Below are 14,091 nucleotides of genomic sequence, written 5' to 3'. Positions count from 1 at the left end.
TAATTATTCTTCTGATCAATTAATTGAATTTCTAAATATTTAATTATTTCCTTCAATCATTTGAATATCTAATATTTAATGATTATTCTCCTATCCTATAGTCTCAAATATTAAATGATTTCTTAAATTATTTAATTTCATTTCCAACTCATTCTTCCATCTCCACTTCATCTTTCCTTTGCCAACTCATCCATCACGTGGCTAAATTAATTCAACAAAATTAAAATAAATAAATCATTTATTAGCCACTTAAATTCAACCTCCAAATTTAATGAAATATTGTGTACGCACACATATTTCATAACCTTCTTCTATATTCTCTCCAACATACCTACATCTTAGGAAGGACTTGAGTCCACTTGTCCTCTCAAGCCTAAATTTTCTCCAACCATCCCTAGATTCCCTCAATCAGCAACCCAGTCAAGGTGAGATGAGTGACACTTGTCTTCTCCTCCCCCCTTTCTCTCAACCTTCACCTTTGCTCACATCCATCCAAATCTGCAGATCTGATCATGACCATTGATCCAGACCACATCATCTTATCCTCTCAAAGTCTATAAGATCAGGAGTTTGAGTTGAGAGAGAGTTAGTCTTCAAGTGAGTTTTCAAAGCTAATCATTTGTGAAAACTTATGCATCTGTGAGTTTTAATCTTGAAGCAAATCGCATAATCTTTTAGCATAATCATTTTAGCATAGTCATTTAGCATTGAATATCATAGTATAAGTTAACTATTAGTTATCAGTCCATTCTTCATATGCCATCTTGGAAGCTATCAGTGCTTGTCTGATAGCACACCATCTGCAACCAGGAACAATGGAGTTAGGACACAATGAGACATAAATCATAAAGGTAATAATAGTATTTTTATTTTATATGTAATTCATGCCGTTTCATTGGTTGAGTTTGGATTTCTTGTAGCATTTCCTTTGTATTTTGTGAAGCTAAGATGTTGCAAGTAGTATTTTGATGATGAAATTCAAGTCGACATATGTAATATATTTTCACCATGATCATAAATTTGAATCCATAATCTTGAAATTGAATTTCTCATTTTAGAACCTTGTTTCCCTCCCTTACTATCCATTATAAGTTGACTAAAGTGCAACTTATTTCAAATTTTATTGAGGTGGTGTATTTAAAAACTAAACCTAATTCAAAAGAATCATTTAGCTCAATGAGAAGAATTTATTGATCCCATATCAAATTTAATTACAAATTGATAAAAAGGATTATATCAACATTAACCACTCATTCATTATTCTTGATTTTGGTTCATCACTATTAAATCAGTTTATTTAGGGGTTAATTAATGACTCCATGGACCTCACAATTTAGTATTCCTTAAAGGTTCTTATAAATAATACTTGTTCATTATTAGATTCAAAGTGCACACACGAAGGCAAACATGTTTTAAACAACAAAATTTTGGAATCACAAGTTTGATTCTACACATAACACGAGATTTGTATTCACAAAAAACACCTTTACATTCACATAAGTGACAAAGAAGAAATAATCATACTACATAACTTAAAATTATAATATCATAACAAATGGATTCTCGACACTTGTATGTTAACTTTATGCATTAAATTTAAAGCTAAAAATTTATATATTTAATTTATTCATTTTTTACATTTATTTAACCATTGATTTTAATCGTCTTATATATCCCCTCTTTTGTTACACTGAAAGACATTATATAATGACAACATAGGGTTTTAAAATGTCTTACATAAAATCTACTTTTTTTCTCTAAGATAAGAATAAGAATGAATATAAAATAAAAATATAATGATATAATAATATAATAATAATAATCTAAATAATATAATAATAATAATCTAAATAATTTAATAATAATAATAATAATAATAATAATAATAATAATAATAATAATAATAATAATTTTCGAATAGATGGAACATTAGATCCATGAATCACAAGTTTGATATATCAAATTACACGATGCACTTAATAATAATAATAATCCAAATAATTTAATAGAAATATGAAATATAATAATAATAATAATTTTTGGATAGATGTGCCACTCCCATTACATTGCTTGTATCATGATTAATGAAATATCAAATTATACGATGCACTTAACTACCAAAACAATAATAGAAATATGAAACATTAACTAGAAATATGAAATTATACGATGCACTTAACTACCAAAACAATAAAACAACTGAAACATTAACTAGAAATATGAAATATAATAATAATAATAATTTTTGTCCATTACATTGCTTGTATCACGATTAATGAAATATCAAATTATACGATGCGCTTAACTACCAAAACAATAAAACAACTGAAACATTAACTAGAGATATGAAATACAATAATAATAATAATTTTTGCCCATTACATTGCTTGTATCACGATTAATGAAATATCAAATTATACATGCGCTTAACTACCAAAACAATAAAACAACTGAAACATTAACTAGAAATTGTTACCATTGTATATTACATAATAATAAAAAAAAAAAGAAGAAAGGAGGGAAGGTCATGCCCTTACCCAACCATCCCTAATGCAAATGCATAACCACCTTCAACACCATCCTTCTTCCCATTTGGTGCCACACTCACCCAAAATCATCCTTAAGAAATTCCAACTTGGCCTGTGCTTGACCTATGCAGTAGTCTTCGTCAAAAGTCATTACAAAAATGAGAAGGGCACTTGAAAGCTATTGTAACGCTAACATCCAATCCCCTCTCTACTTCAACTTCACACATTTCTCCAATATTTTCTCTATAATATTGTCTACAATCCAAGGTTAAATACTCATGACCAAGAAGCATTTTTATGGCCAGGAGCACCATAGGAGTTGCACAGGCGCCCATTCGAAATCGGTCCGCATAATGCTATTGCATTCTTCTCAAGAAGGATGGTGCCAATAAACATGCCCTAATTTTTTGAATATAAAGTCATCTTAATGTTTGCTGTCAACATTCTCTTCTTTGCTGATGCAAAGCAACCTAAGCAAATCCAATAACACATGATACTTTGCCCCATCATTAATGCCCACTTTGGTCTTCCAGGATTAATATGTTAAGTTCAATGTGAAGGAAATTTTTACGCCATTGTCTATCTAGCACTCAAACTTTATTATTATTTATGTTTTTTAAATAATTAAAAATTAAAATATAATGAGTTTTTTTTAATTAATTATTAAATATGGTAAAGTTTGGGTGTTGGGTAGACATTGTCGATTTTTATATCCATTTAGTCAATCGTCACCCACTTGTTACCTTCGTTCTTATTAATCCAAAATTGAGAATAAGAGTTTGTTGAGTTTCTAATTTGGAGTTTTTCACATTTTGATGGCATTTACTATTATTTGAGAATCTTTTTTCAAGTGAATTCTCTTGTAGCTGAATTTTCTACACATCACGTGACCAATCTCTTACAACACATCCAACACCCACGAGTCACTAATTACCTTGGCAACCCCATTAAAATTTGCTTATACCCAATCTTCCTTTGAAGACATCCACCTTGTCTCCCTTCTTAATAATAATAATAATAATATTTCTTTTTTTTCTTTTATAATTATTTTAATAAAAATATATACAAATATAAAAAATATATGTTAAAATATAATAATATTAATTACAATATAATAATAAAATAATATTTTAAATGAAATGATGGACAAATAAAATAACTGATTTATGGATATGAGAGAGCTAAGAGGACATAAGATCATGGAGTGTGATATTTTAATTTTAATTTTTTTTTGAATAACTTAGATTATGTGTTCTTTTTCTTACACCATGATATATTTGTAGGATGTGAAGTGTAAATAGGACAACAGGGAAAAGAAGACAAAGAAGGGGAGAGACATTCGTTGGCGTTGAATGTGTGATGGATTATGCATAAAACATGCATACATACATATACATTTACATTTGGGATGTAATTAAATAGCGAAGGAGATAAGGCCATACATGAAGAGATGCGAGTGAGAAGAGAGAAAAATGAGTGCAGGGAGCGTAGATCTGGTACGAATGGCTTTACCTGGACTTGGCGGGCTTTCAGAAGCAGAGTCCGCTAAAAAGATAAGGAAACCCTACACCATCACCAAGTCTCGAGAGAGCTGGACCGAGCAAGAGCACGACAAATTCCTCGAGGCCCTTCAATTGTATGCTTTTTTTTACCATTTATGCTGAACATTGCTAAAATCGTTTTGCTCCTTATTTACTCTGCGAATCGAACACATGACGTTCTAAACTTCTACTCCATATTTTTTTTCATACAATTCAGACCTGAATTATGAACTTCACGTTTCACATAGCACAATTGCGTCCTCCAATTAAAAGTTTTTATCCGTCTTTTGGTTGGTGGTGGGGTTTCTACCGACTGGAAATTTCTTAAAACACACTAATTCAATTCCTTACGCGACACGCGGTGCACATCTCGTGCAAATTTTGAATCGATTTTGTATGTATGTATGAATATCCTAGTTTAGTAAACTCTAGTAAAATTACTGATGAAAATGAGGCAGGCCGTGGCAGTGAATGGCAAAATTATCGCAGTAGACGATCGACTTGGTATCTCATACGAAATTTCTTGTTGTTATCTACACCACCATACCTATCATAAGATTTAATTTCCTAAAGACGGGGGTAGAAGTTGCACGAAAAGACTGAACATACATGTCCTTGGTTATTTGTATGAAACCCTAGTAAATTCGCATATAAGGCATTGAAGGTTATATATCGAAATTCGAGCAGATTGACAAATATCATTTCGTCTGCTTATGTAAATAGTCTCATTTTTCTCGCAAGAATGGTAAAGCGTATGGTTTAAATAATGTTTCTAAGTAGATCACGTGTCTCTAGAACATCAGATGGTTGCTAAGAACTAGAATACTGTTTCATGGTTGGCCTCTGGGTGCAAACCGGAATCAAACTACAGAGCAAATCAAAATGTATGCTAACAAATTTCTTAAGATGTCTCCGAATTTACTTAAAAGCTTGGTTGGCGAAATGAGATGTGAAAAACTCAAAAATGTGATGGTGTAAAATAGCTGGGAAGATGGATGTGTGTGAAAATTACAATTATTTCAAAGATTTCTCAATCTTGCACTTCGAATGGTTCAAAATTTAAGTACATGAAACTTAGTAATGTCTCAACAGCCAAAAGAGTCGTTCAGATTGCAACTAGCAAATACTGAGAAAAACTTAATAGAATCAAAAACATATAAAATTTATAAATTTTCAATGGCAGTGAGAATGATTCAATTGCAGCTTGGAATCCTTTGTTGCACAAGAAACATGAGGCGAACCTTTGGTCAGGTCTTTTGCACCAAGTTCTAAAACGTTTTAGAATTTTGTAAGTTGAAGTGAATCTTCAGTTCACCTTGCAAATTATATCAACATATGCTCTAAGAACGTTCTTCTGGTAATTTTTAAGTTTTCTTAATAGCAGATGCTTTTGGTAAGAACTAGAACCCCCTCACACTGCTGACATTTATTCCTAGAATGAAATAACAGAGTAAATTCAAGTATACGTGAATAAGTCCTTTGAAATATCTCCCGAGCTGGTTTAAAAGTCATAGAGCTATGTTTAATAGAGTAAATTTTCACGATACTTTTCAGATTTGGTATGTGTATTTTTAGTTGAATTTTTTTTCTTACAAATCATGTTTTTTTTTTTGATGGGTAAAAGGTTAGGCTTGTATTACTTGTCAAAAAATATATAATATAATGTTGCTGTTTTGTCCATCCACCAAATTCCAACTATGCAAAAATACAACTATCCCCAGTTTGATCATATTTTCGCTATTAACAAAATGTGTACTACTACCACGACCAAGAAGCTACTACCCACCCGAGAATTACATCTGACCGAAATTCGCTTTTGTTTCAACAAATTTACAAATTCTACAACTATTTGATGACAAAAACATACTAATTTCCTTTTTTCTGCTTCTTCCTTTGATAGTTGTGTAGAATTTTTTCTCATTAATATTTTATAACACACTCCATGATGCATCATTAGGATGGGGAAAATGATATAGAGATTGCAGAACTAAATTCTTTAAAAAGGAAGGTGAAGAAAGGGAGCGACAGAAAATGAGAGAGAATGGAAGAGGAAGAGCGCAAAGGAAACATGCACTTTTAAAAGCTTTATTCTTTAAACAATTACAATGCGAAAGTTAAAGTTTGTACTATTTTTATAAAATTAACTAGATAAATCAAATTGCTGTAATTAAAAAGAATTTTGGGCTTCTTGAGGAAAACTAAATGAACATAAACCTGCAATTGGAAAGAAATACCCTTGAATTAGGGCACAATTCTAGAAAAATGATTTCAGTGAAGAATACATGGAAGATGAATTGGACATATTGGAAGAAACGCTGGTAAGTCAAATTGAATCCAAAATCGAAAAGCCCATGTGTGGAGAAAAGAAGTGAATGGGGATGAAGACCAATAAAGAAAAATTGGTGATGATGGGAATGTCAGTTGCTTAAATTAAGCTGAGATCTGGGAAGAGAGTAACCCTTCCCAGCGAGCCATGATGATCCTTACCCAGAATGTTAGGGGCCTAAACACCCCTAACAAGAGACGCTTGTTCAAGTGTCAAATTTAGCTGTCTAAACCAACATATCCCTAATGTAAGAAACAAAAGTGGGCAACACAAAATCTACCACCTTGATGCTAAAATGGAAACAATAAAAGGGATATTTGTGGAAGCTAATTGAGCCTTAGGAGGTTTTGGAACATTTTGGAACCCTAATTCAGTGGAGGTAGAAAGCATTCAAGCAAGCTAATTCTCTCAGGTAAGCAAAGCAAAACAATACACATTTCATATCAGATTCTTCTTGATAAATGTATATGGGCCCATGGGGCATATACAAAAAAAAGGAGATTGGGACCCAATTTCTTCCTTTTTGCAAGCAATGGATTCGGAAGTTATAATGTTTGGAGGGGATTTCAATGCAACTTTGGATGTATTAGACAAATGGGCGGGGTCTTGATAGGGTCACACCAACACAAATAGATTTCCAGAATTTCGTCAACAACCAGCACCTCCTAGACATTGTTCCAAGGTGTTGCTTCACTTGGATGAATAGAAGGCAAGGTTTTACAAACATAGCAGAAAGGCTGGACTGCTCTTTACCATTTGGGGATTCTCTCTATTCCCATTGCTCCATGAATGTTACATACTTACAATATTCAGCTCCAATCACTTTCCCTTCTGGTTGATGATCACTCTAGACTCTAAGACTATCTAGGTGATCATTCAAATTTGAAAACATGTGGCTAAGGGATATGAATCTGATCAACAAAATCCAGGCTTGGTGGACATCCACCCCAAGGTCAATGGGACAAAATTATTTCAATTTTACAAAAAACTAAGCCATGTTAAAGAACAACTGAAACAATGGAATACCAAGCACTTTAAGAACAACTTTGAAGAGAAAGAGAGAATGGAGGCCGATATGGCCAGCCTCAATGAAATAATCATAAAAGTGGGGATGTACCAAGAGATCTACCATAAGGGAGAAGCACTATAAAGTCATTACATAGAGTGAAGTTATTAGCACGAAAAGAGGTTTACTAGAGGCAAAAATCTAGAGAATGTTGGTTAAAAGAAGGAGATAGGAATGCAAATTTTTTCTAGAACTTCACAAAGTACAAAAGAGACTTTAAACATAATCTCCAATATCCAAAACAATGATGGGCAAATTGTTGGAGAAGGGCAATGAAATTAGTGCATTGGTATTCATTTATTTCAAAACATTGCTGAACAAAGTTGATCATGCAAATCAACAATCCAAAGATGATATCATGACAAACATTCCAAGTTTGATCCCTCTTTAACAAAATGCGCTTCTCACTAGCCCATTCACAAAAGAGGAGATAAAGCTTGCAGTTTCCTAAATTTGTTTCCTGACAAGATCTTTTGAAAAATGCTGGAGCACTATCAGAAAAGGTTTTCTAATAGTAGCAAAAGAATCCAAGAAAAGGCTCATAATGCTTAAGGATCTAAATAATACATTCATAGCACTAATCTCCAAGAAAAGCATAGTAGAAACTATGGATGACTTTTGCTCCGATGTCCCCTTCTAGTTGACATCTGTTAGCTTGGTAGATTAGCCTATCATTAACCCTCGTAGGCTAATAAGATTGAATAGAGGGTCCTTTGAGGGATGCAACTTCTCCAGTGGTTAGAGTTTTGCAGGGTTGGCTTTCGTTTGGCTTCATTTGGACTTCGTATGCTCAACTTTCCATTTATAGTAAGTTAGGATTTGATAGAGAGGGACCCTTACTAATTTTAGTAAGGCGTTTGGTCATGTGTGGCTTCATCTGCTTAGTTCCCAGTTCAGACAGCGTTCAAAAATGTTGAGTATTAATGGAGATATTAATGTTTATTTAGTTTAAATAAACATTAATGTTTTGAGCTTATATTATTAAGTTATAATATAATTTTATATTATAACTTAAGTAAGGGTCCACGTATCATTAAAGGGAACCATTTAATTAATTAATTGTGGCTCTTTTACCAAGGTGAAATATTAAATGACAAAGTGAAAATATTATATCATTAAATGTCATTTAATATCATTAATGGATTTAATGCCTTATTGGAGAAAAAAGAACCTTCATGGGAAATATATATAAGACTTTTGAAAAGAAGAGAAGGGGGATTGATCCTTGTTATTTTTGATGAGAAGACTCGTCTCTTGGCTTTGGAGAAGAAGCTGGAGTTTCTGTAGCTTGTCCAGAGTATCGGCATTGGAGAACGTGAAGACTTCATTGCATCAACAATCTGAGGGTGTGAGATATTCATCTGAAGTTGCTCCTAGGGTTGGCTTCATCTAGAAGTTGACATTGTTCTGATTGGAGATTTATTTTCAGATTTATTGGCATAGCTGAGGGCATATGTATGTGGCAGACTGAGAACATCATACAGAGGGTTTATTTGCTGCTACAGTGTCGTGCTACAGTAAACGCTACAGTACCTTGCCAATTTGGTGGTCTTTGTGGAGACCAAATTGGAGATGTTTGTTCAGATTTATGATGAAGATTGAATAAGGAGTCTTTGGCTGCTTCTTCTACATTCTGCAAACCCCTATAGCCGCATTCATCACCTACAGATTTGGGTCGATTGATATTCCAGGTTTATGATGAACATTGAATAAGGAGTCTTTGGCTGCTTCTTCTACATTCTGCAAACCCTTGTAGCCGCCTTCATCACCTACAGATTGGGGTCGATTGATATTCCAGGTGACATTCAACATTGATCAGCCACTTAGCTTTCATGCCAACTGTTTGCTTAAATGCGTAACGGCTGTAGGTGTACTTTGGGATGCATGACAAGTGTTTATCTTAATGTCTACTAGCTGTACTAGTTAATTTCAGTCATTTCATGTGTGTGTAAGGTCTAAAATAGCCAGCATATCATTTCTATAACAACTTTGCATTGTTAGAAGCTTTCCATAACTGCATTTGCAGCCTACAAATCCAAAGAAGACAAATAAAGAATTCACTACAGCGGCTTCAAACATTGTATGCCAAGTGTTTGACAAAATTCCTTGGGGTTCAAATAAGCGAAACAGGGTCAGATTAGCCAAGGGATTCTACAGTGGTATCAGAGCTAAATCCTGCCATCCTAAGGGTTTAGAAAATTCATGTAGTCACAGGAAGTGGGTTCACACAGATATTACACACGCAACAGAGCTCTCCTTGAAGGAGAACAGGGTTTTAAGAGGCAGTCAAACACTATGGGTGATAGGCAGTCAGGCAGCCCACCCGGAGGACATAGAGCTGAGGATGAGGAGACAAGAGAGTTTTTTAGGACTATGGCTATGGGGCAGCAGCAGGTTGCTCAGGCTTTACATGCACTCACTACCATGATGGAGCGCATGAATCCTCCAAACAGACCCAATCAGGAACATGTGGATAATAGGAGTGTAGCTAGTATTCCTAGTCCTCACAAGGTAGCTACACGCACAATTGACAGGCCTTCAAGGCCTAATTTCTTGGCAGAGGAACCTGAGGATGGTGATAGAGCTGAGGCAGAGCCTGTCTTTGTTGATAATGTCATGACTGTACATGATGAGTGGAGTCTTCTTCCACGTGATGTTAGGCGGAATTTGAATTTTGATCAGTTCCTGAGGCAAAAACAGAAGGTAGAGAGAAATAGGCAGGAGAGGAGGCCTCGTTTCCAACATAGAGATCTGGAGTTTGCCACAAGCAAGCTCACTCTACCTTATTAGGATGGCAGTGGTGCAATTACCGCTAGGTCCTGGATCCATAAACTGGATACATACTTCACACTGAGACCCATGACTGAAAGGGATGCAATTAAGTTTGCAACCTTACATTTGGACAGTACTGCACATGAGTGGTGGCATAATGGACTCATCACAGTCCAACATGATGAGGTTACCACTTATCAGGAGTTTGCTGATTTGTTGGTGGAGAGGTTTGATAAGAGACTCAAAGTCTTATTTCCGTGAGTTGGCACAGCTGAAACAAACAGGGAACTTGGAAGTGTATGTTTCAGAGTTCTTGAAGTTATCATGCATGGTGAATAACATGTCAAATCAGCGGTTAGTAGTTTTTTTTATAGAGGACCTCATGGTGCCTTTGAGAGGGTGGGTCAAAACATTTGATCCTCCAACACTACTACTTGCTATCAAAAAGGCACGAAGTATGGATATGACAGCCACACAGAATAATTTTGGGGTCTAAAGGATCAACATCCTTCCGAGATAATAAAAATTATAGCAGGGGAAAAGAAAAATCAGACTTTAGAAATGATTTCAAAGGGAAGTCAGCAGCTGCCCCCTTAGATCGTGAGACAACGATTTAAGGAAGAAGAAATTATGTTTTTATTGCAAAGGTCCATATGATGCAAACCATGATTGTCCTTTGAGGCCTAAGGGCAAGGAAAACTGAGTAATGTGGGCATATTATGAGGATTCATAATCTGATCAAGAAGATCAGCCTGCTGTTTATGATGATTTAGAGGCTGAAAATGACACACAGGGTCTACAGAGACTTGATAAGATGGATGCAGAAGGTGATGAACACCTTAAGGAGGCACTTCTCACTAGTATTCAGCAAGAGGGGTCATTCAGATTGAGAGGAGTACTTGTTGGTCAGAAAGTTATTACCCTGCTAGATACTGGAGCCGCGCATAATTTCATTGATGCCAGATTAGTTGAGAAGAGAGGAATCCAAACAGAGGAGTTTGAGGGCATCTGAGTGAGGGTGGCAGATGGTTAAACTTTAAAGTGTAACAGGATGATTACACAACTCCCATTGCGTGTAAATAATTATGAGTTCAAAACTGATTTCTATGTGGTTCAGATGGGAGATACAGATTTGGTCCTTGGTATGAGGTGGTTGCATGAGCTAGGCAAGTTTACACTTGACTTGCAGGAGATGGAGATGTCTTTCACTGTTGATGGAAAGACACATGTGCTGAAGTCTATTAAGGATAGCAACTTTAGGATGATTACACTCAGGTAGATGCAGAGGCTTGCACGCCACGATCAGAATGAGTGGGCAGTAGAGTGTATGATAATGCCTATGCAGCAGGATGCTTAGAAAGTTGAATATCACCCTGACATTCAGATACTGAGAACCAAACATAATAAGGTTTTCAGTGACATACCACCAGGGAGGCCACCAGATAGGGGTTTTGAGCACATCATTGAGCTTGAGGAGGTTGCGAAGCTAGTAATGATTACTCCATATCGACATCCGAAGCGCCTGAAAGATGAAATAGAGAAGACCATTCAGGAGCTTCTAGCTATGGGACATATTCGGCCTAGTAAGTCCCCCTTTGCTTCTTCAGTTGTTCTGGTGAAGAAGGATGGCACATTGCAGATGTGTATTGATTACAGGGTCCTTTATAAGAGGATGATCAAAAACAGATATCCCATTCCGCGTATTGATGAGCTCATAGATGAGTTACATGGCGCCTGTTATTTCTCAAAGATTGATTTGAGATCACCAGATTAGTGTCCGTGAGCAGGATATTGAGAAGATTGCTTTTCGTTGTCATTATGGACATTTTGAGTTTGTGGTTATGCCATTTGGGCTAACCAATGCCCCTGCTACTTTCGAGTCCACAATGAACAAAGTCTTCCGCGATTAGTTGAGGAAATGAGTATTAGTGTTCTTTGATGATATACTGGTTTACAGTCGCACTTGGGTGGAGCATCTCAGTCACTTAGATACAGTTTTGAGCATTCTGGATAGGGAGTCCTTTTATGCCAAGGAATCCAAATGTGACCTTGGGATGATTGAGTTATTGTATAGGCCATATTATCAGTGCAGAGGGAGTGCGGATGGATCCAAAAAAGATCCGTGCTATTGTAGATTGGCCTACTCCCGTGAACCTTACTCAGTTGCGTGGTTTCTTGGGCCTATGTGGTTTTTATCGCCGTTTTGTTAACAGTTATTCATGCCATGCAGCACCTTTGACAGATCCGATGAAGAAGGGTGCCTTCTTGTGGACTCCTGAGGCCCAAGAGTGTTTTGATAGGTTCAAGGAGCTCATGACTTCATGTCCAGTACTTGCTACCCCTGACTTTTCGAAGTCATTCGAGTTACAGTGTGATGCCTCTGGTGAGGGCATAGGTGCGGTGCTTATGCAGGACAAGCACCCTATTGCATATGAGAGTAGGAAACTCCGTGGACCTAAGAGGAGTTACAACATTTATGATAAGGAAATGTTGGCCATAATGCATGCATTGGCCAAGTTTAGACAGTACTTAGTGGGCAGCAAGTTTTGCATCAAGACTGACCACAATAGTTTGAGACATTTCCTTGGGCAGCGTGACTTGAATGACAGGCAACAGAAGTGGGTCAGCAAACTTCAGGCCTATAACTTTGATATTACTTATATCAAAGGCACACAGGATGTTGTTGTATATGCCTTGTCACGACGACCTCACCTAAGTTCTATAGTTCAGATAGTAGAGGATTGGCAGCATATTATATTGGCAAAGTATGCCAAGGATAGATGGGCTGCAGGTTTGATAGAGGGATCAGTAGTGGACAACAGATATACAATTGTAAATGACTTGATCATTTACAAGGGTAGAGTGTACTTGATCCCAGGATCGGAGATGAGGAGTAGGGTACAGCGGTTCTTTCATGATGAACCCATGGCAAGACATCCCGGGTTTTTCAAAACCTATAGACAAGTTCATGAGCGCTTTACTTGGAAAGGGCTCAAGGCGGATGTTCTATAGTATGTTAGAGAGTGCCTTGTTTGTCAGCAGAATAAACAGGAACATACATACCCTGCTGGTTTACTTCAGTCACTTCCAATACCTGACAGGAAGTGGGAATAAACATCTATGGATTTCATCACAGGATTGCCGAGGGCACAGGGATGTGATTGCATATTTGTGGTTGTGGATTGTTTGACGAAGTATGCACACTTCTATCCGATCACCACCACTTATTCAGCTATTCAGGTAGCAGAGTTGTTCTTTAGGGAGGTATTCAGATTACATGGCTTGCCTCAAACTATTGTCAGTGATAGGGATACTTGGTTCATGAGCCATTTTTGGCAGGAGCTTTTCAGACTTTGTGGGACCAAGCTTACACCGAGCACCAGTTACCACCCTCAGATTGATGGTTAGACCGAGATAGTTAACAAATGGGTGGAGGGATACCTCAGGAACTACATTTCAGGGCAGCAGAAGGTGTGGGTGAAGTGGATTTACCTCTGTGAGTATTGTTACAATACCACACACCACATGTCCATTTAGATGACACTATTTACAACACTGTACGGGTATAAGCCTCCTAGTTTCATTGAGTTATTGTTGAGTGATAGTAGGGTTCCTAGTGCGGGAGACATGCTACAGGAGAGCCAGGACATTGTAAAGGTTCTTAAGGAGAATATAGCCAAGGCACAAAATCAGCAAAAACAATATGCTGATCAGAAGAGGACAGAGAGGTCATTTGAGGTAGGAGACATGGTGTATTTGATGTTGCAGCCCTATCAACAGTCTACTCTCAGGAAGAGCGGAGCGGAGAAACTCAAGCCACGATATTATGGTCCTTTCAGAGTGACCAGGCGTGTAGGT

The 14,091-nt window shown here is 36.4% G+C and overlaps 1 protein-coding gene across 10 annotated transcripts in view; it reads left to right on the top strand.

The window, feature by feature from the left end:
• The first annotated feature begins 3,862 nt into the window (after nt 1-3,862).
• Nucleotides 3,863-14,091, top strand: part of LOC131070938 (protein REVEILLE 6) — a 182,125-nt gene continuing 171,896 nt past the window's right edge. For all 10 annotated transcript variants that reach the window (XM_058006639.1, XM_058006636.1, XM_058006640.2 and 7 more), the window contains exon 1: nt 3,863-4,164. In XM_058006639.1, coding sequence (XP_057862622.1) covers nt 4,001-4,164 — 164 coding nt within the window. In that variant the 5' untranslated portion in view covers nt 3,863-4,000. The remainder of the gene's footprint in view (nt 4,165-14,091) is intronic.

Source organism: Cryptomeria japonica, chromosome 1 (genome assembly GCF_030272615.1).
Source record: "Cryptomeria japonica chromosome 1, Sugi_1.0, whole genome shotgun sequence".
NCBI lineage: Eukaryota > Viridiplantae > Streptophyta > Pinopsida > Cupressales > Cupressaceae > Cryptomeria > Cryptomeria japonica.
The sequence above is the reverse complement of the archived record's forward strand: the minus strand, read 5'-3'. Positions and strand labels throughout refer to the sequence as shown.